This window comes from Barbus barbus (assembly GCF_936440315.1).
Source record: "Barbus barbus genome assembly, chromosome: 35".
NCBI classification, from domain to species: Eukaryota; Metazoa; Chordata; class Actinopteri; order Cypriniformes; family Cyprinidae; genus Barbus; species Barbus barbus.
In genome coordinates this window covers 14,592,373-14,615,069 of record NC_136763.1, presented here as the reverse complement: position 1 = coordinate 14,615,069, position 22,697 = coordinate 14,592,373, and the positions used below count along the sequence as shown (strand labels likewise).

At 37.4% G+C, this 22,697-nt stretch overlaps 1 protein-coding gene across 1 annotated transcript in view; it reads right to left on the bottom strand.

Moving 5' to 3' along the window:
* The window catches only part of LOC306855268 (MAP kinase-activated protein kinase 2-like), a 37,132-nt gene extending 17,916 nt beyond the window's left edge, over positions 1-19,216 (bottom strand). The window contains exon 1 of the mRNA XM_079393826.1: positions 18,374-19,216. Coding sequence (XP_079249952.1) covers positions 18,374-18,607 — 234 coding nt within the window. The 5' untranslated portion in view covers positions 18,608-19,216. The remainder of the gene's footprint in view (positions 1-18,373) is intronic.
* Positions 19,217-22,697: the final 3,481 nt, after the last annotated feature.

Genomic DNA, 22,697 nt, shown 5'->3' with positions numbered 1-22,697 from the left:
CCTGTTGTACTGTTATCATATCGAACCCGTGACCCCCAAACCGAGGTACGTACCGAACCGTGACATCTGTGTACCGTTCCACCCCTTGTGCATACTAAACATATTTAGACTACTAGCCTACTATTTTTCATACAAATACCTATAAACCATGTAGTTGCATTTTAATAATTATATTGATGTGCTGTGTGGTTTTAACTGTGGTTATCATGATCTAAATGTATGCTATTATAGAAGACCAATGAGCTACTTTTAAAGGTGCCATAGAATGCTTTGATACAATATTATAATATCTACATAGAAGGTATGTGGCTTAGGTAAGGGCAAAAATTCTCCAGAAATGAGAATGAAATGGTCTGTTATTACCTTATTTGGAAGGGTCAGGAATAATAATGTTGAGCTCTGCTCTGATTGGCTGTTTCACAGTGCGGCTCATTTCAGTAGCTCACACAACAGGAAGAAAACACAGGGAAAATATATATTTCAATACTTTCTCGCGCAGTTATATCGTTGGCTAATTATACTGTAAATAAAATGCGGGCATCAGGGAACCGCTATTAACATGCTGGCCATTGAAACTGCTTTCAAATGCACAATCACTTTTTAGTTTCACTTTCGAGATTCGTGATCGCACGTACTCTTTATACTATGGAGTGGCAGTACTTACCAAACATTTTACAAGATCAGATGCTTGTCAGTGGTGCTCAGGATCTGTAAATCATTCACCATCATCCTCAGTCATCTTTCCTTACTCTGTTTATGTGGTAAGTGAAATCTTATGTACTATAATGTAACAGGCTACCGCTAACAAGGAGCTAACCATGTCCCTTTAGTGGCTCGCGTTATTTTATTTAAATGCGTTATTTGCTTTCCGTGTCTTTCTGAATACAGACACCAACCCATCCATGCACATCACATCCCCTGCACAGCCGGGAACATAAAATTTATTTCGCTGTTGTCCTCGCTTGTTTCTTCACAATAAATGCAGAACTTCTGATGATTCAGCTGGCGGCTGGCCTAGGACATGGGCGGGTATATGCAAATGTTGGGGGCGTAACTATTTGTGATCCGACTGTAACGTCACAGTCGGTGTTATGTTCTGATTCGCCTACTTTTCAGTGGTCTTTTGCATTCACAAGATTTACATAAGGAGGAGGAAACAATGACGTTTGAGGCTCACGGTATGTCATTTCCATGTATAGAATTGATGTAATTGAGATTATTATTCAACTATCCCAAGGTAAATACAGTTTTCCATTATATGACACCTTTAATAAAACTCAAACACTCAGAATAATTATATTTAATTTCACCATATGAATTTCACCATTTTTTGATGTTACTGTTTTAGATAATGAACATAAATTTATATCTGTATCATAACTCAAGCTACTATTACTGTCAAACGTGCATTTCTATAAGACAAATTAGTAATATTATTAATATTGCAAACTTGCTGAAGAAGATACACGTCAAAGTCAGGCAACACAAATCTGTTTCATGATTTGAAGCAATATTACTCATTAAAACATGCAGAAACTATTGCCCAGACCTACTCTTTAATAAGTCATATAAGGTTGTACATTAACAAAGTTGTCACACTAGAGTACTTCCTTCATATTTATGCAAACACTGGAAAACAGAAGAACAAGCACATGAGGTGAAGTTTCAAGTTCCACTGTGCATTTAGTTTGCTGAACTCTGACCTGTGAAGTTTGACCAATAGAGAATTCAAATATCATTCACTGACATTTGGGAAAAGAATGGAATTCAATAAGGTGAAACGAAAAAAAATAAAATGTGCACTGATTACAGTGTTGCAAGGTTGAGTAATTTTGCATGCTTAATGAAAGACCAAGGGGCTTGTATGTATGAAGCCGCTCAGAGTAAAATTTTAGTCCTAAGTGTGTCAAAATTGTAAGAATTACATAATTTTACTATTCCTGGACTTAAGAATGAGAGTGATTTATAAAGGTTCCTAAGTGTTAAGACTAGCCCAGGTAAAAAAAAAAAACAAGTGCACTTCCATAATGTACTTAAAGTGCTCTATTTTTGCGCACTAATTTTGTACTTAATATATTAAAAATTATCTTTTAGTACTTCTTAAGATAAACTTAAGATCAAAATGCACTTTTAACATACCATCTTTGTATTTAAAAAATGTATTTAGCTACCACTTGTAGTACACTTGAGTGTACTAGTGAATGAAAGATGGGTTCAAGTGTACTACAAGTGGTAACTAAATAAATTTTTTAAAATACAAAGATAGTATGTTAAAGTGCATTTTAGTTCATATTCATGGTGTCTCAAAATAGCACAGTTGAGTACACTTAGATGATCTTAAGTTTATCTTAAGTACTAAAGTATCATTTTTAGTATATTAAGTACAAAATTAGTGCGCAAAAATAGAGCATTTTAAGTACATTATGGAAGTGCACTTGTTTTTCACCTGAGAGGTCTCAGCTCCTAAATTATTTAAGAGAGCTGGAGAGGTCTCCTAACCTAGTTAGGAGTAACAAGATGGCAGCAAAGAGGAGACAAACACTTTCCAGCGAAGATATGACATATTGGAGTTATATGATGATATGGAGTTGATAAAACAATACAAACTTGATTGTCGAGTTTTTTTTTGTAACTGACAAAACAATTAATTTAAAAACCTCTTCCACTCAGGTCAATGCTCTAACTGCAGAAATGAAAGTAGTACTTAAATTTTGTTGGGTTGGAAAATTGGAAAAATGCAGCAATGCACCGGTGATGACACTGTAAGCAGGGTCTTACATATTGTGACACTAACCCCAAACACAAGTGGCCTCTTGTTTTTGCGTGTGTTCATAATTTCTTTGTATGACAGCATGGCCAAACATTATGACCGCACAATTTGGCACATTTCATTGCATTATCATCACAAATAAAACAACTGACTCTGAACAACTATGCAATATGCTTACAAAATCTTGCACTTAAAAAAAATATATATAAATAATTAATTAAGGGTGAAGATGTCAAATTTCCTAGGCCAGACATCACCGTGGCCACTACTATATGGCAGTTTATTGACTTTCCAACTGACCGCCAAACCATATTGCAAAAACAAGCCACTTTGTTGGAGCTATTGATGGAACTCATGTTCACATCATTGCTCCAACTGTAAACGAGGAGACATACCAATAGAGGCCCAGTATTAAATCGGTCTCGGGGCTAAATTATGAAAGACCGGAGTATCGATAAGCTCTGACATTATCGGTTCTGCTGTCGGTACTGGAGAAATTAAGAAAACACACATACATTTATTGTTGCTATATATACATTATCTCACCAGCTATTTTTATAGGCAATAATATTAAAACATTTGTCTATAATGCATACTCGCTGTTTGCAATTCAGAAGCGAGATCGCGCTCACGTGGAGGAGCTTCAGCACGCGCAACATGAAAGCTGTGTTTAATTATGATAGAGAACTAACTATTCAAACATCTGCTTACGCTTTAGGCCTGTGGTCCTGTTATATTAAAGTTTTTTGGTTTTTTTTGGCTTCTAAGGATTATAGCCGCGTTTCTTCTAGCACCACTTCCTTCCCTTCACAGCATTCGTTCCTCCCTAACCAAAACTTAACATCAGAATCAGCTCATTCGGTGATTGTTGTAAAATGCCGTCTTTACCGTTGCTAAATTGCGGGACATGTTTGATAATAAAACGTTGAAAGTATAATCTGCACAAGAGGCGCTGTTCCCCAGGCTGAAATGTGTGTGTGCGTGCCTATGAGGTGCGCTCCAAAACGGACAAGCAAAATACACTGAGTTTCAGGCGCATCCAAACTATCAAATACACACAAAATATCTCAAAATGTGACAGTATTCACTTAAACATAGTTTGTCTTAAGTGGACGAGAACAGTTGGGAGAAAATCCGATGTGTGTCAGTATATTATCTTAAAGTGACAGACAAAATGCAAAGAGAAAATCACCCACAGCTCTTAATCTGAATAACGTTATAGCTTTAATAAGCATTAATCTATCAATACATACAGTGAAAACTATGCAGTGTTCATTTACAGTTGATTACTTTTAGATTTCTTTTGTAGCTATTACTTACCTGAACATTAATATTAGTAGACCTTCATGGAAAAATGAAAGCACTGTTTATTTCATTTCATTTGTATATTTGTTTTATTGTATTGGTCAGTTTGTTTTATTTTGTTTCTTTGTTCATGTTCTTACTGTATCTTATCTATACAAAATCACTAAAAATGCCTGCACACTGGTGCATTTACAAATTGATGTTTTATATTAATTTAATTAAAAAATTATTTTACATTTCAGAATAAAAAAGCAATGTTAATTCAGCTCCTAATCTGTCATATAAAACAAAAAGTACCGAATCGATATGCAGTATCGGTAAGAATAGTAATACCGTTAAAACCTTAACGATTCCCATCCCTACCTGTAACTGACAATCAAGTTTTAATGAAATGCTATTGTTCATGCAAAAAGATGCAAATGTGGCCACGAAGTGTCATTCTCTTCACAATACAAGATTCCTCCACCAGGTGTCCTTGCATGTAAAAGAATGCATATGACAGTTAGAAGTTTCACTTCTACAAGTCCGCCAAACATCCTGTCCCCACTTCCTCCAGTTGACTGTGCAGCTGTGTGTCGAGACGTTACAGCTCACTAAATTGACCCATTTAATTCCCACTCCTCTTGTGTGCGATCTGAAAACTGCCACCAAATTTGACACTTTGCTTATGCAATTTCCCTGCGTTATCAGATGACATTTTGGTGTAAATCACCATCACTAAGCTAATGATAATGATACTTTCAGCAGTCATGATTCTCTGTTTGGCCAAGTCATCTCTTTTCCCTTAAGGGTTTTCCACCTGTCTGGTTGAGAGATGGGAAACTCCTTAGTTGATTAGTGGTCAATTAACTACCATGGAAATAGAGGAAGGGCCACACAGGGGACTGCTCATGTCAAAGTCTAATAAGATTATTTCATATTCTTTAGACTGGACTCCCAGAGTAAAAAAACCTTTATCTTTACTAAAATAAAAATAAAAAGTGTCTGCAGGACATGCGAGATTGCCACTTTTAACATTTCAAAATGTCACTTATAAAATGTGATGGAAGACTACTGTAATATGGGGGGGAAAAGTAGTAGCATACACACAGAGGTTGTGTTAGTAATTGGTTCCCTTACCACAAAGCCAAGGTCAAAATGTTAAAATATGACCAAGATCAAGTCATTCTGTCAAACAGAGGAAGAGAGAGAAAAAAAAAATAAAAAAAAATACCTCATTCATGCCATATTCCGACCTTAGATAATTACATATTTCTAGCACTTTACACAAATCCGTCAGCTGCAAGCACATTGTAAAAAAACAGAATAAGCAAGATGGATATATCCAAACATAATACAATGTAAAATTAAAATAAGTACATTTAAAAATTAAGCTATTTGCCTATTTAGCCACAGGTGTAGCTCTGGGTTTGGTGTACTACTAGAAAAATCACTTTTAACAGTCAACAGTGTCAGAGACAGAGAAGAAGTACAGCCATATGACAGCAGGCCAACGCTAAAACACCTTTCATGTAACAAAGACAGTGACTTTCATTAGGGCTGCGCGATATCTCATTTTTTGGCTGATTTGCGGTATATGGTATATATCTCAGCATTTTGTATTTGGATTAAACAAATAAAGTGAATGTAACCATGTAGGCATATATTATGTGCAAAAAAGGGATAAAATCACATTACATTCTAACATTGTAACAATCTAAAAACAAAATATGAAAATAATAAAACAGCACATACTAGGCTAATTGAGTAAAAAGGCTATTTTGATTACCCCACTACAATCACTTTACAGTTAGTTCTATATCATACAAATACACTTACTTGTAGGTTTAAAATTCTATATAAAGTCATGGCCAAAAATATCGGCATCAAGGAAGGCTGTAAAAATTAATCTGCATTGTTAATCCTTTTGATCTTTTATTTAAAAATATTCACAAAAATCTAACCTTTCATTGGAGAATAAGAATTTAAAAAGGGGGGAAATATCATTATGAAATAAATGTTTTTCTCTAATACACATTGGCCACAATTAACAGCAGCCCTTTATTCAATATTTTTTTAAACCTCTATTTGCCGGTTTAACAGCTATAAATTTGCTCCTATAATGCCTGATGAGGTTAGAGAACACCTGACAAGAGATCAGAGACCATTCCTTCATCCAGAATCACTCCAGACATTTAGATACCCATCTCCATATTGGTGCTGCTTCTCTTCAGTTCACCTCACTCATTTTCTACAGGGTTCAGGTCAGAGGACTGGAATGGCCATAGCAGAAGCTTGGTTTTGTGCTCAGAGACCCATTTTTGTGTTGTTTTTGAGGCTTGTGTTTGGATTATTGTACGGTTGGAAGATCCAAACATGGCCCATTATAAGATTTCTAATAGAATCAGTCACTTATTGATTTTTTATCTGTTGGTATTTGATAGAATCCATGATGCCATGTGTCTAAACAGGATGTCCAGGACCTCCAGCAGAAATATAGACCCACAACATAAAAAATACAGCAGTATATTTCATTGTGCACATGGGGTACTTTTTATCCCGGTGTTCACCAAACACATCTTGAGTGTTTGCTGCTAAAAAGCTCATTTTATTTCATCTGACCATAGAAGCCAGTCCCATTTGAAGTTCCAGTCGTGTCTGATAACTGAATATGCTGGAGTTTGTTTTTGGATGAGCTAGGACCTTTTTCTTGAAACCCTCCCGAACGACATGTGGTGATGTAGGTGCTGTTTGATTTTTTTTTTTCTAAGGTTTTCTGAACCTGAGAATCAACTATTTTCTGCAATTCTCTAGCTGTGGTCCTTGAATACTCTTTAGCCACTCAAACTCTCCTTCTCACCGTGCATTAGGACGATATAGACACACGTCCTCTTCCAGGCAGTTTCGTAACATTTTATGTTGATTGGAAATTCTTAATTATTTCCCTGATGGTGGAAATGGGAATTTTCACTGCTCTAGCACTTTTCTTAAAGCCACTTCCCTAATTTGTGAAGCTCAATTATCTTTTGTTGCACATCAGAAATATTTGTTTTTTCTCATTGTGATGGATGATTAAGGGAATTTGGGCTTTGTTTTCCCTCCTATTTATATTTCTGTGAAACGGGAAGCCATGGCTGGGTAATTTCATGTTCATAATCACCCTGGAGTGCTCAACATTGTGTCCAATGTGTATTTGAGGAAAAACATTTATTTCATAATGCCTTCTTTGATCCTATTTACCAAGGGTGCCGATATTTTTGGCCATGACTTTGTCACATTTATTGTCCAACTACAAATATTTCAGCAAAATGTATATTTTAGTCTGAGTTATTACGCTCCTATTTCATTGAGCTTCGTCTGTTTGGCGCACTCATTCTAAATGAGGTCTGTGAAGTTTGGCGGAGAATCGAAAAGCAAAAGTTCTTGCACATGGAAATATTTCCATGGCTTTCTAGCATTTATAGATGGAGAATAAACCTGTGAAATGTAAGTTATGCATTTAGGAAAACAGCACATCTCAAACACATTAAACAGCGAGTCTCTGTCAGCTGCACGCACAGCTTTTCTGTCAGAGCCGCTTTAAACTGAAACTAAACTATAGGCTACTATATCTTACGAGTTTTTAAAGCCCTTCATTTAAAGCTTGTTACATGTTTAGAAAAAAAATGTATTATGCACTTTCTCCGAAGCAGTTCGGTCTGTGTCCTCCCAAGATATTTTTTTCAGATGCACTCGTATCAAACTACTGTATATTGATTTTAACAGTATTGCGTCATACGACATCCCTCATAAAAAAAAATATATTGATATATCGTACAAACTCGATATACTGCCCAGCCCTAACTTTCATACACAGAGACCAAATGCAAAAATAAAAGGTGGCTCTTCCACTACTTACTTTAGGCTAAAGAACACCATAGCAACCCTCACTTAATATAAATATTATTACATCCACAATACAGACGTGAGAAAACTCTGCCTGGGTAGGGTGAATACAACATTTGATTTGATTTAGGCTACAAAAAAAATTCTGACTAAAAAAGAAAAAACCTTGCAACTTTGCTTCAGTTATAACACAAATTTACAAAAAAAAGCATATATATACACTATTTATTCAATAGCTGAATATCACAATAAATATGCTGTGATATACAAATATTATGTGCACATACGCAAAAAAAAATCATGTGCAAGGAAAAAGGAATGAAAAATAAAAAGTAGGCCTACTTCCTTTTAGCCCACATCCTCAGATATGGGTTATGACTGGATAATCCACTCCTTCGATTATCTTAGTTAAGATCAGCTAATAAATCTAGTAACACATTATCAATCAGAGCTGCACCTTGAATTCCATACTCTGCCTGATAGCTCACAATTTGTTTATCATATCAATTAAAGCAACAAAAGCATGCTTATTTCCATTTCCAACATGCCAGAAAGGCTGCCTGTTGCTAACCAAAAATTATGAACGAGCAGAAAATTCTTTGACAGCACATATATAGGGGTTAACAGAAGAGCTGCAATAAAGATTGATCTTTTACTAAAAGCATCTCAGCATTCAAAGAACTTGAATATAACAAACAATAAGGGACCCGGTTGTTGTTGTTTTTGTTCTTAGTATTAGATAAATGTCCAATACTTGCGGTTTGTAGATCATATAAAGTTAAACCAATTTTAAACAGCATTCAGGAAGGGTGAATCACATTACACCCTCTTAAACAAGGAAGTCAAGGACACTCCATTGAGCCTTGCATCATATTAGATATTTAGTTTTTTTTTAAAAACCCTTTTCAACGAATGGCTCGTTTGGACTACAGCGTTGCTTTCCGGTGTTTGTGATATCACAAATCGGCCCATTAGAATACCATTCAAATAAATCCAGCATTCGGAAATTCGAATGGTTGGCGGATGGGGAGAACGCTTGGTTGAGCACTGCACGTTTCAAAATCGAAACCCAGTGCGGGTGTTTTTAGATCACTGTATTTCTGATGGAAACTGACTGTCTTCAGAAAATTTGTGATGTCATTTTCATTTCATCTTGCATGTAATGTCTGATAAAGTAGCGTTTGTAAGCAGAGCTGTTTTGTGAACAGCGTTACCGGGGAAAACTCTATCTCTCCCACTCCAACAGTGGCTCCAGCTGGCAGATAATTAATTTGCATATATAACGTTACCACTTTAATATGTCTTGCAATATCCGTGCATGCAAAAGTTCTGCGCGATCCTCTTGTTCAATATTCTTGGGGTCTGAATTGATATGGCAATATTGACGAACTTGCTGCTTTGGCAAGGGGCAATCCTGAAACGCCGTCTTAGCTGTTCGCCAATCACAACGCATTGGGACAGCTACCCAATTACAACATGTTGTTTTTCGGAAGGCGGGCCTTCATCAAACCCGGAACTAATCGAGCAGTTTGTGGCAGGCTGGGGAGAGAGGTATTGTAATAAATGTAAATTATGTGAAAAATAGTGCGTTTTTATTACCACCAAGCATGAGAGCATGTTCTAGTACATCTCCAAAACAAAATCAAGACTTTGTAAAAGAGCATAATAGCACCCATTTAAAAGCAGGGGTAGACAATAAGGGAAATTTGCCACTGGCCCTCCGGGCCAGTGTCTTTTGAAGTTCACTGGCCCAGGTCAACGCGTCGGGTATTGATCCCAATAATCACGAAAAAGAACAGTTTGCTTGAACAACATGAATAACATTTATTTTTTTTAAGGTAGGTTTAGTGCAAAGTGCAGCAAAACTGTGCAAAAACATGAAACAAGTGCAAATAAACCTATTGCATAGGATTCATTCTCCGTAGTCACACAGCAATTCATTATATTATGTTCATACCATAGGTTTCATACACGTTAACTTTTCTCTAACTTACTTGTCTGCATATGTGGGCATTGATCTGCAGAGCTCACAGTAAACCTCTTTTTTCTTGATCGTAGCCCAGCTAGGGGTGGGCGATATGGAAAAATATCATATCACGATTTTTTTTTAGAAATATCACGATTCACGATTTTATCACGATTCTTTGTCATGTTGGTTTTACAAGTTGTCTGAGCATTACAGCCAAACTAGAAAGACAAAGCCTTTCAAGGTAACAAAAAAAAAAAAAAAAGACATGGCAGATATTTAGGCCAAAGTGGGCGAAGATAAAAATCTTTGTTCATTCTATCTTTCTTATTTTTTAATAAGAACAAAGATACAAATTACAAATACACATAATATACAAATAAAACAAACAGTGCTTTATTTTCAGGTACAACAGGTGTATTTAGCAGGAGCATTCAATGAAATTGAATGAACAAATATAAAAATAAAACACTAGATAGACTGATTCCTAAAGCAACTGTTAAAGTTTTTCAGTCAAGAATAGTGAGTGATTTTTCTCTGTGTTTTGTTGTTTTGTTAACGTTAAATGAATAGTTCCCCCAAAAATAAATATTCTGTCATCTGTCTGTCAATTCTGTCATAATGTTTTATTTTTATACCATCATTTACTCAAGTTGTTTTACACCTGAATGAGTTTCTTTCTTCTGCTGAACATAAATGCTATTTTGAAGAAGGTGGAAAACCAAACAGTTGCTGGTCGACTTCCATAGGATTTTTCATTCCTACTATCAAAGTCAATGTAGACAGCAACTGTTTGGTTACCCTCATTCTTCAAAATATCTTCTTTTGGGTTCAGCACAAGAAATTAATAGAGGTTTGGGACAACATGTGAGTGAGTAAATAATGACAGAAATTAAATTTTAGGGTGAACTATCCCTTTAATGACAGTCGACAGCATGTTTAGTGTCCTGTCCCTTTAAGAGCTGCACGCATCTAATATACAGGCACGCATCTGTTTCTCTCTTAACTATTTACTTTCATTTTAGAGATAACCAACTGAGTCTGTACGTAAACCTTGTGTGTTTTGACAGTATTAGCGCAAAAAATAAGTTAGTTGAGTAATCAGGCGCTGTTAGACAGGCTTTTTAGCGCGCGTGCTTCAGGTGTATGTGCTCAGGACAAGCGCACGTCAGAACAGCGCGGAAATGAAACATTTAACCAGCAAGGCTTGTGTGCAAATAATGTACTTTTGCGATCGCGAATAAGTGCAGTGTCCTGTCAGAGTAACTCTACTGCTGTATGTCGTGTTGTACAGTATATAGAGACGGAGGCGCCAGAACTGTATTTGACATAATGTGCGCTGTAGCACGATACTACGATATTTCTTCAAAAGCAGATCGTGGAGACATTTTTATCGTCCACGATCAAAAATCGTCATATCGCACACCCCTAAGCCCAGCCAATTCCAGCGGTCTCGCCACTGGGGCTGAAACTTTCTCTGCCTTTTCTTTTCGTATTCCCTTTCGCTTTCCCTCAATTCCTCTGGTGATTTTCTCTTCCTTGCCTTCTCTTTTTTACCCGGCGTTTGGCCGGGTGATGGGGGTTTCAGAAACATGTAGCCTAGCTTAATAGTAGCTATAGGTAGGTGCTGAGCAGCAGTGTGCAGTTTGCGCGCGTGACCGCGGGAGCGAGCAAGGCGGTGCAGACGGAGCGCATAAACCGCTGCATCTGTAAGGCTGTCGGGATCACGTAACGTGTTAGCGGTGTTTACCGAGACGATTAAACAGAAATTAAAACACAGAACCACAGGTAATTAATGTGAAATTAGACTTTTTTTAATTGAGGCATTATTTTTACTGGCCCCACCGGGCTAGTGGTTGGAGCGATCTGGTGGCCCTGACGGTTTTAAAAGTACGTCCGGGCCACCGGGCCAATTATATTGTCGACCCCAGAAAAGGCTTGTGTAAACAAGTTTTCATGTCTCTTGACATGTACATCCCCTTTTGTGACAGGTTCATGAAGGGCAAGCTGAAGCAACGACCACTGCAGCTGAAGCGGTCTAAAACTGACCTGATTGTGGTTATAGTACAGGAAACAAGTGACAAACTAGTTCAACATTTTAATAGTGACACTGTGGGAAATCATGAAACTGAAAAAAAAAAAGAAAATTAGGCTTATTACAAACGACAAATGTTACATAATTGCAAGCTATGACAACTTCAAGGTCACTAGCCTATCTTTTATGAAGATTTTAAAATAAACAGTTCGATTTTAGAAGTAAGATTCAGGGCATGATACAACAGAGAAGACTTCGTCCTATTGCTCAGGGGACACTGCATAAAACAAAAGATAGAAACAAGCAAGGATAAACACATGAACTTATCACAAGACCGTGTTAGAAATAAACTTGAATCATAACAGTAGGAAGTCAGAAGCAACACAGGCCGACAAAGGGCTCGACAATAAGGAATGCCCGATGGCCCGGGGCCAGCATGAAGGACGCTCGGGACAGTAGACAGATTTGTCACTTGCCCGATCGGGTCACTGCAGTGTCGTCACGAAAGTTTATCACTTGCATGTGTTTTTAACCCTTTTTAATTTAAAAGTTCAAGTGATTAAAAAGCATTCGTGCACGAAAGACAACTCCATTCACTACTCGCGTGCTGTGTTTTGTGTGAACAGCGCACACACAGACAGACAGTCTCTGACACGTGCAAGCTGTCTGAATGGGTAAATACATACAAAAGTAGCCTATTTGTCAAAATACCCATCTTGCCAAGCAACTTTGTAGATTTAACAACGATTAAGCTATATTTAATTTATACAGTGGAGTACAGATGCACGGATCGACAGGACATTTTTTGTTTTATTTCAGACTACCTTCTGTTCCGTGCTTGCACAAAAACTGCACTGCAATCATTTTTCAAAATGCCATTGGTGTGGAAATATTACATTATTATTATAATTAGTCTGTAAACGGTTGTTAACAGAGGCCAGAGACGTTGAAGACAGACATAAAGAAAGAAAATACTGTAGCAGACAGAACAAGATCACTGTTCACGATGCACGAGATATAGGAAGAAAATCCAAATATTGAATTTTATATGAATGTGTTTCTGAGGGGAACTGGCTGTTTTCAGAAAAGTTTACATGGTTTTATTTTCATCTTACCTCTGTAAAACACATTTAAATTAGTGTTAATACACGCAGTGCTGGTGTGTTTAACAGTGGTAACCAAGGAAACGCTGTATTATTGCTGTTAAGCACCACCTGCTATCAGAGAGTGAAACTGGGTCTCACTCAACCCGTCTGCTGTTTCTGTTTCGTGCAATGTTTTATGCAGCATCATTTTACAAAGCTAAAGTCAGACCATTCTGTTTTTGCTTCAGATTTTGACATTTCTAATATAAATCAAAGATTGCCCATTTTTGTTTTGATTGATTCATGATTAATATGCAGTGGTTATATTAGGTGTCATATAAGCTTATTTATTGGAATACAAGATAACATAGATCAAAAACAATGATAACAGCAACTATTTTATTTTTTGTGGCCGGGCCAGTGAAAATGTTGGCAGGGCCCGACTAGGCCAATAGAAAAAATCCTTAACATTGAGCCCAGCTTACATATAAAATGATACATAAAGTATATAAGAATAACATTTTACATTTTGTCCGAGACTATCTATTCGACAGACTAGGGGTGTATTCACACCGGTCTTGTTTGGTTCGATTGAAACCAAGCAGTTTCGATTGGTTCGTTTTCCCTCTTGGTACAGATCTTTTGGGCAGGTGTGAAAACAGCAATTGCACTCGGGTGTGCACCAAACAACCGCACCGAGACCCAGCTGAAGAGGTGGTCTCGGTTCGCTTCCAAACGAACTCTGGTACGGTTCGTTTTAAGGTGTGAATATGAACCGGCCTCGATCCGACCCAATTGCAGAAAGCATGCTCAGAAACACACAGCTCGTACATATAGTGATGTTGTTTGCATTTCAATAACTTAAATCACTTGTTTTTAAACCACAATGCTTGAAAACGTGTGCAAAATATGAGTTTTCGTGACCATAGCGCATAGCAACATGACATGAGCGCACTAAATAGGCTAAAGCTTGCCGCAAAGCCCCAGCAAAAGTAACAATTAATGTGTCTGGGGGAAATTGCAAGGATATATTTGAATTATTAATAAACTAGTGTTTTCTGAGTCAGTGTTACAAAGATGAAGTTAAAAATCCTGACTTGCTATCTCCTCATGGGACGCGTCTTTAGAAAGAATCTTTATGGATTATAATGAAAGTTTTTGTTTTTGTAAGAACAGACACCATGTGGCGTTTAATCCTCAAATTAATCAGTAAAATATATCAGAGGACGCACTGTAGGCTGATATGTCTGACGTACGGATCAAAGAGGAAGTAAATATGGTATAATCACATAAAAAGGATTTAAGGCCAAATCTGCAAAACAAAGCATAATTTTCCAAGAAAAACATCAGAAGTGCTGTCAAAAAAAACTTGAAATTGTCAGTCAGTCTACTTGAGATGAGTTGTTACTTGCACCCAAAATGTTTAACACACAGAATGGGTTTCCATAAATAAATAACAAAAAAAAAAGCATGTCCAGGTTTACAGGCTTTTGAGGGTAGGGCTGCACGATAAATCAAAATGAAATCGTGATTACGCAGAAGCTGCGATTGTCATGCGTATCTTTCAGTGAAACACTGTTCTGTGATCAGTAGTTAATCTCCATCCAAAGGCCAGAGGCCGCTCTCGCACGGAAAATCCAAATATGCCCTGCAGAAGAAACCCAGGAAATGCCAATCGCTGCAACTTAATAAACAGAGGATTTAACTGCTTTCATTGATTCAACGGGACTAATAAACACGACTACGACAATATATGGCTTATCGGAGTTCTTATTATTATAATTTTCATTATAATAAAGTATAATTATAATGCAATGCCTTTATCACTGCTTAGAACACTATGAAATATGATGTGTGCCTTATTCTGTGTAAGAAGCCACATCATCTCACAGAAGGATTTATTTCAAACACTCGACTGACGTTATAAAGAGTTTGGAGTAAAACATGTTATTAAACGTGGTATTTTCACATGCTTTCAGATAGAGCAGCATTTACTATACACAGCCAATAATATAGTCTGTGTTTTTTAGGTGTAACCTGTCAGTAAACTACGGCTCTGTGTAGTAAATGCTGCTCCATCTGAAAGCATGTGATGGAGATTTACTGCTGATTACCAAACTGGCTTTACTGACAAAATGCACATGGAAATCTCATTTGATTAATCGTGCAACCCTATTTGAGGGGCTTCTTTTTTGTGGTTTCTTGCAAATGTGTTCCCAACAGACCTTTGATAGAATTTAGCATTTTAAGACCAATTCACACCGCACAGACAAACACCAACGAAAATGTGGCTCCAGTTGGCTGTTGGATTTAGAATTTTATTTAAAATAACTGTCATGTTCACACTGCCCCAACAAGCACCAACAAACTTTGAGTCACAGAGAGTCCAATAACACCATGTCTACACCGGACGCGACAGTTGTCGCAACGCACCGCATCCAGTGTAGACAGTGTCACTGATTAAATAGAACCTCTATTGTTTTTTGTAGCGTCGCACTGCGCCGCTCGTGTCTGGTGTAGATGGTGTAAGTCTGATTGGGGACGAAACTGATGATCCTGTAACCACAATCAAAGTTTTACTGTTATTAATGTCTTTGCGTGTCATTCTTCGCCTGAAAAGACGGCGAATAAAACGAAAGAGGCCGTGGGTGAAGCACGCTTTAAGTGAAATATGCGCATTGTCATGGAAACGGTTCGTGGCCACGTCAGAGTTTGTTGTAGTTTGTTGGAAAACCCTTTCACACTGCTCAGACATCCCATGACCCAACAAATGCAGATTAAGCATGTTCAGTCGTACTCAGTCAACTGAGGTGGCTAATTCGTACGAATTCAAACGACCTCACTCGTACAAATTCATAAGATTTTTGCTAAACCGTACGTATTTTACAAGTTGCCAATTCGTATGAATCTGTACGAATGGCCTCCACCTAACCCCGTCACTGGGGTTTAGACAAATCATACAAAATGGTACGAGTGAGGTCGTACGTATTCGTACGAATTAGCCACCTCGTAAAATACGTACGAATTGCAGTGAGAAAGCGTTGGATCCATGACAAGTTTAAATCTGCACGTTCATGAATTAAACATCACAGTCTAACAAACATGAGTCCTCAAAGCTCATTTTTCCTTGTCTTGAAAACAAGATTGTTTTTTCTTCCTCATGCATCCAGTTACAAAAAATTATGATACTGGTGGACCAAGCAGAAATTCCAGGTATATGAAATCAGGAAATGTGTTCATTTCTAGGTAAAAACAAGGCAATTTCCCCAAACAAGTACACAAGGAAATGCACTGCTGTTAACAAAATGATGTTCCTTTGTGCTCCTCAGGTCAAATTAATATTACTAACAGGCAGGTCAGCTATGACTCATTTTTCCCCAAACATACGAATTAAAGGCATCCTGACACACAAACACTAAATCACAGTGGTGGTTGAATGTCTATGTCCCTAACACAGATCATTAATGGAGTCTCTAAACCACTATCAGTCATTATTTATCTCATGTTTTATAGACCCTCATTCTTTTCCTGTCTTCCACAAGCATGCAATGCTCTTCTGCAGCTAAAAACAGCCAAGCCGTGTGGCAGTGATGAATGCGGGGCTGAGCCATATCTGTCACCAGAGAGCACAGTGATCCAGCACGATGACAGAAAGCCAGCCTGGGAGCTGACATCATCAGAGGCCCTGGAAGATCAACAGGGCTTTCCTTCAACAGATAATCATCCTATTCCACCAAGCTGAAGCAAAAAGCAAATGCTGGATCTTACAGTAGTCCCCTTCAATAAGAAGGGGAAATAACTTTCAACTTCACGATAATAATGAATGGCTCTAAAAAGACCTCAACCAAACAAATGAGGATTGTTTTGACCTTTGAGACATACATTTTGCCCCAAGACTTGTTGGCTGGCTTTTAACTTAACAAAAACTGCCAGGACTAAGTACCTGTGTGCTAATGAAATATAAAATGCAATCACTCAGTAGAAGAGTAGATAATAGTAGAAGAGTTCAACACAGCTCTACTGACAACACTTCACATAAGACTACTACTAACATGGAAACCATTGGAGAATTTATTTCATCATGATGTGCAGTTATGGAAAAATTTATTGATTTCTACATTACATAGTTAATATATAATATAATAGGTTTTTATTTCGTTATTTTCCACAGAAAAATAAAGAAAAAATAGGTAATAATTCACCTAAATGCAGGTGCAACCTGTATAAACCAAGGGCCAGAAATTAACCAGGGCCTGGGACAAAAAAAGTGCCAAACAAAACCCAAGTTAAGTAAAATATGCTGGCAAAAATGCCCCTGTAGGGAACGTCTGGTTGTTGTTGTTGTTTTTTGCTTATGGAATATTTTGATAAATCTTTATTCTTTTCTGTCTGTCAAATTATGGGTTTAAATCATCTGAAGACAATGTCATAAGTTAGATAGAATTCTGTCATCATTTACTCACTCTCCGCTGTTTGATTACCAACATTCGGCAAAATATCTTATGTTCAACAGCTGAAAGAAATTCATAAAGGTTTGGAACAAGTTGAGGGTGGGAGAACTAAGCCCAAACTTATATAAGCCTAAATGACACCTGATAATTTCAGGTCATTTTAGTATGTAACCCGTTTGTTAGCTACCACTAGGAAGTTCTCTAAAAAGCATGTGACTTTTTTTTAGAGGAAACTTCCAAATTTAAAATATGTTGGTAACTTTCTAAATAACTAAATCCGAGTCAACCAAATACAGGCCAATGCTGGTGTCAACCTGCTACAAACAACCAAAAAAATCACATGGCAACTTCAACAGAGTCAGCTGTCACACCCATTCCACAATCACCTGATCCAAACAAGATTCACCTTCCTGTTTTGCGTAACTATGAGTGAATTTGCGTCAGTCTAAATGAATCAAACACTCTTGATGGAAGTGGAATGTCTTATGTCATTATCTGCCCTCTCATCCAAACCATGCTGCCCTATACAGTCGTTAATATCAAAGGCCAGCTGGAACAGAAACCTGCCACCTGGTTCTTAATAAAACAGATGGCTGTCCAATTTCCATTGTGCTCCTAGAATGAATGATTAACTCACTCACAAATCACTGTGTACCCTGGAAGAACACCTGCAGAAGGCCTACCTAGTTACTATTAAATCCCTTAAACATACTTTACAGAGGAAAACACTACAAATAATGAATATAACACTGATTTGAGGCTATATGAATATGAGAGAAGGTCCTTTTAACGACCAGAAAACAACGCTGAGGTGTGTTATTACTATTACATGTCCTCGTTTGAATCATGCTCATAATGTAACTTACAAGAGCAGATATATAAGCGTTTCAGTTTTACCTTTAAAGCATACTTCTCCCCACTCCTCTTGTGAAAGATCTCCAGAACCCTGCCATTGATGCCCAGCCCCAGGACCTGGCTAGTGACCTTGTAGTCGTCAGTTATGGCATTTTTCTTGATCTGAAGTGAGGCTTTCCCCATCATGAATTGGGCTGGATTCTGTTGCTGCTGCTGCTGCTGTTGTTGTTGCTGCTGGTTTGGAAACTTCGGCGGACTGTTGGCGTTAGTCAACATCTCCCACCTCTTTTCTTCCCTAACTTCAACAACTAACTTAGCTACTTCTCCCGAACTTCACTCTTTCTTTGGCAACACCCAAGGCGAAGATTTGCCTCAGAGAGCTCAACTCCAGGCACATAAACTACGTTTAAAAGCGATAAAACTCTGACACGGTCCCTCTGATGCGCCGTTATTTCGGTTTCTTGGTGACTAGCTAAGCTAGCTAATATCCATGTCGAGGGTCAACCCACCAATTTAGGGCTCAGAGAGTTAAAAAGGCGACTTACATAAAACCACTTCAAGTTTAGACGACTTCGAAGTGTCACGGGCTTTTCGAAAGCGCCGCCGAGCGAGTAAAAAACACAAATGTTGAATAAAAAAGACGAGAACAGCATGCGCTCTAACCCTACTCCTCTGTGAGACGAGCACTGGCCCTTCGCGACTTTCGACCAGCGTCTACTGCTCTGACGTCAGATCCAGGGGGCGGGGTTGGATCCACATCTAGGGGGTGGAGACATGTCTATGGGTGGAGATGGGTGGCCTTATGGATCAGGGGGTGGAGATGGTAGGTTTCGGTGTACGTAAGGTATCTAGATCCAACCACACCCCCTGGATCTTGTGTTCTGCAGTGAGGGGCTGCTGGGTTCGGAATGCTTGTGTTCTTAAAGGAGCCGCCACCTAATGAAAATGCCTCGCCACCGAAAGTGCAATAAACCTTTATCACACTTCCGCGTTCGCATTGTTGTGGATTATTTATGTAGAATTCAGCACATATACGTCTTCTGAAGACACCAATCTGAAACGAAGGAGTATGTTGTCACGATATCCCGATGCGTATTTCGTGACTCAAACAGGAGCGCGCGAGCCATACTGTATGTGTATCGGCAATTCTTCACCGTCTGATTACCTTATTTCATCACAGAACAGCGAGAAAACTATTCAAACAACATATCACATTAATAAGCATTAGAATTAGCCAAAGCTTAAAACATTAATTATGACTAAAGGCTGTATAGGAGGATTCAATTAAAGGTTTAGGGCAAACTTGTATTAAACATAATGCTCTAATTTTTTCACGCGATGACTTTATGATGCAATCCTCTATAATTGCATCAAATTGAAGCTGTTTAAATAAAGAAATATATCCAGCCCATAGACGATAATTAAAAATAAATTTGATCATAGTAATCGAGTTATTATCCGTGATTGCGTGCAGCAATTAAATATCATAATGTGAACAAGAGCGGGAGGTTAATATAATCACAATAAATATAATAAAAAAATAAACAAAATAATATGAAATCAGTCCGGGCATTCCTCTGGCAGTAATTTGAGCTGCGTGCTCTTCATTAATGCTGCGTCGCTCAGGCTAATGTTACACATTAAAATAAAGGATGATATGGAATCAGTATAAATACGCATTTTTAACTTTGACGTTTATTGGGTCAATGTTCAACTAAACTAAACTAAACCAGCAAAGAACAGAGAAAGAGCTTAGTTGTTTAAAGGAAAAAAAAAACTCATTCAAACATTGTCGTCATTTTTTCGTTTTGTTAAACTCTGTGTAAAAACTTCAGAAAAAGTTCAGTGGGGTAAATATGTAGCCTATAGCCGCAAGAGGGCGTAGTCTGCACGCGTTTCAAAGAATTTCACAGTCTTATGTGAAAATAAGCCTATTATAATAATACAGTTTAATTAATTATTTAAAAGAAAAAAATCGAAAACACATATCTAATAATAATAATGACAATAACACTCCTCTTTTCAATTCATAGGGAAGATGATATGTATATGTAAACCAGTTCTGCACTTTTTGTACGTTCATGATAAGAAAAGACGCAAGAGGGCGCTTTAGATTAATTCACTCTGTGAAAACAACAGATTTGAGAATATTTCAACACTCTTGTTTTTGTGTTATGAAATAGCCAAAGGCACAGAACAGATTTATAGATTTTATTTTGCAAAAGGACCTGAATCATTCACAAATAGCTTTAATAGTCAGCTGGTATTATTGAGAAATGACTGCAAATCCTCCTTACAACATTTCTGGCTGTGTTTTTGTGTTATGCATGTGCTCATTTAAGAAAACAAATCAACTCTGACGTTGGTTATTAAAAAAATTTAACATTCCCTTTTTATGTGAATGATTTGGTGCAGGTTTTATTCAAATTTTGCAATCTGGTAGCTTTAATAATACCTGTTACTACCATTAGCTATCTAAAAAGTGTGACTTTTATGGTGGAAACTTCCAAATAAAAATAGGTTGTAAACTTCCAAATAACTCAGTCTGAGTTACAGGGAAAACATTGGCCGGTGCTGGTGTCAACCTGCAACAAACAACCAGAATCACATGGCAACTTCTACTGATTGAACTGACACACCCCATTCGTAAAATGTTGCTATTTTAAGTCACATGTCTATTGCTGACTTCTGAATAAACCTTTGAGTCAGATCAAAAGTCAAACTGCAACAAAGAGATCATATGTGGCTGATAAATGCACACACAAGATCCACAAGTGATATTAGCAAGCAGATATAGCCTACTGTAAAACATGTTTTCTGCTTTCGGGTGAAGATGTAGGTGTTATTCTGGCCAATATTTAATCAAGATTCACATGCTTCACTAAGCATACAGCTCTCATTTTCACATACTCTTGCCTTTACACTTTTAAGGGACCCTGTGGCTGTTATCAGTGTGTCAGCAATATTTCACACTTGCAGCCCCTTTTTCTGATAGAGCTGGAGACCTTAAAAGAGCACGGCACCAAGCAGATAGCAGATAACTTTTTTAAGGAATGGAGAGATGCAGAAAATCCCTCTGATCACAGTTATTTGACTATGAGTTACTTGAATATATATATTAGTGCTGTCAAAAGAATATATGTATGTGTGCTGTATATATTTATTATGTATATATAAATACACACACATGCATGTATATATTTCAGAAAACAGCTATGTTTATATATTAAATATATTTATTTATAGTATAAATTGAATTAATATAAATATAGACATATTATTATTACTATTTTCTAAATATATTCTGTATGTGTTTTTATTTATATACACAGAACACAAACATAAATTATGCAAACAAAAACGTTTATTTTGTATGTGATTAATCACGATTAATCATTTGTTTGTTTGTTTTTAGCTGGTGTCCAATAACTAAATCCACCAAAGGCCCATGTTTTTATTTTTTTCTTGTAGTCTTGCCTTTTCTTCTTTTTAAATTTTAAACAAAAATACAGTCTATATAAGATTCATTCATTTAGCAGATGCTTTACTCTAAAGCAACTTACAAATGAGAGCAACAGAAACAGATTTGTATTCTCCTGTCTGGTCCTTTCAAATGTTCAGGGAATTCTGCAGTCTAGAGCATATGAGCCAAGTCACATTTACGGAGTCTATTTACGGCAACCTGCTTCCAGTCGCGCTTGCTTCCCAAAAGCTAAAAACAACCGAGCCAGTGGAGAACTTTATATTAGGAGAAGGATTTGATTTCACACGTAGTCTTTAGAAAACAGACTTGGCTGTGTGGACAGATGTGTGTGTGAACCCACTGCACCCAACCAATTCAACCAGTGTTTACCATATGTCAGCCACTTCCTGCTAATGGCAGTAAGCACGATATGACTGGCGAACACACACAGATAAAGCTGCCATTTTTCTAACTTTGTTTGTGCATGGAAACAAGAAATTGCCATTTAAAGTGTCATGTGCTTACACAAGCTACACCAATCAGAGCTCAGGTATAGTTAGCATGTCGTCCTCCTCCTGCCAGGCCAGAAGACAGCTCAACATGTTCCAATTTATCCAGAGACAGTGGAATTTAGGTGCTGTAGCTTAAGAGATGGTGTTATATTAACATTAAGGCCAAACATATAAAGTAGCCTAGATAGACTCACAGGAACGTTTGAAATGCTACTGTCATAAAACTTTACACCATTAGCAAAAAAAAAAAAAAAAACTTTAACACTATGTAGAATGTTTATGGTGTACCATTTGATCTCTTTCTTGGTCACTTTCCAGTCTGCGTGTGACAGTGTCTTTGCTAAAGTGTAATGTTTCTATGCTGATGCATCTCACAGAAAGTACAAGAGGG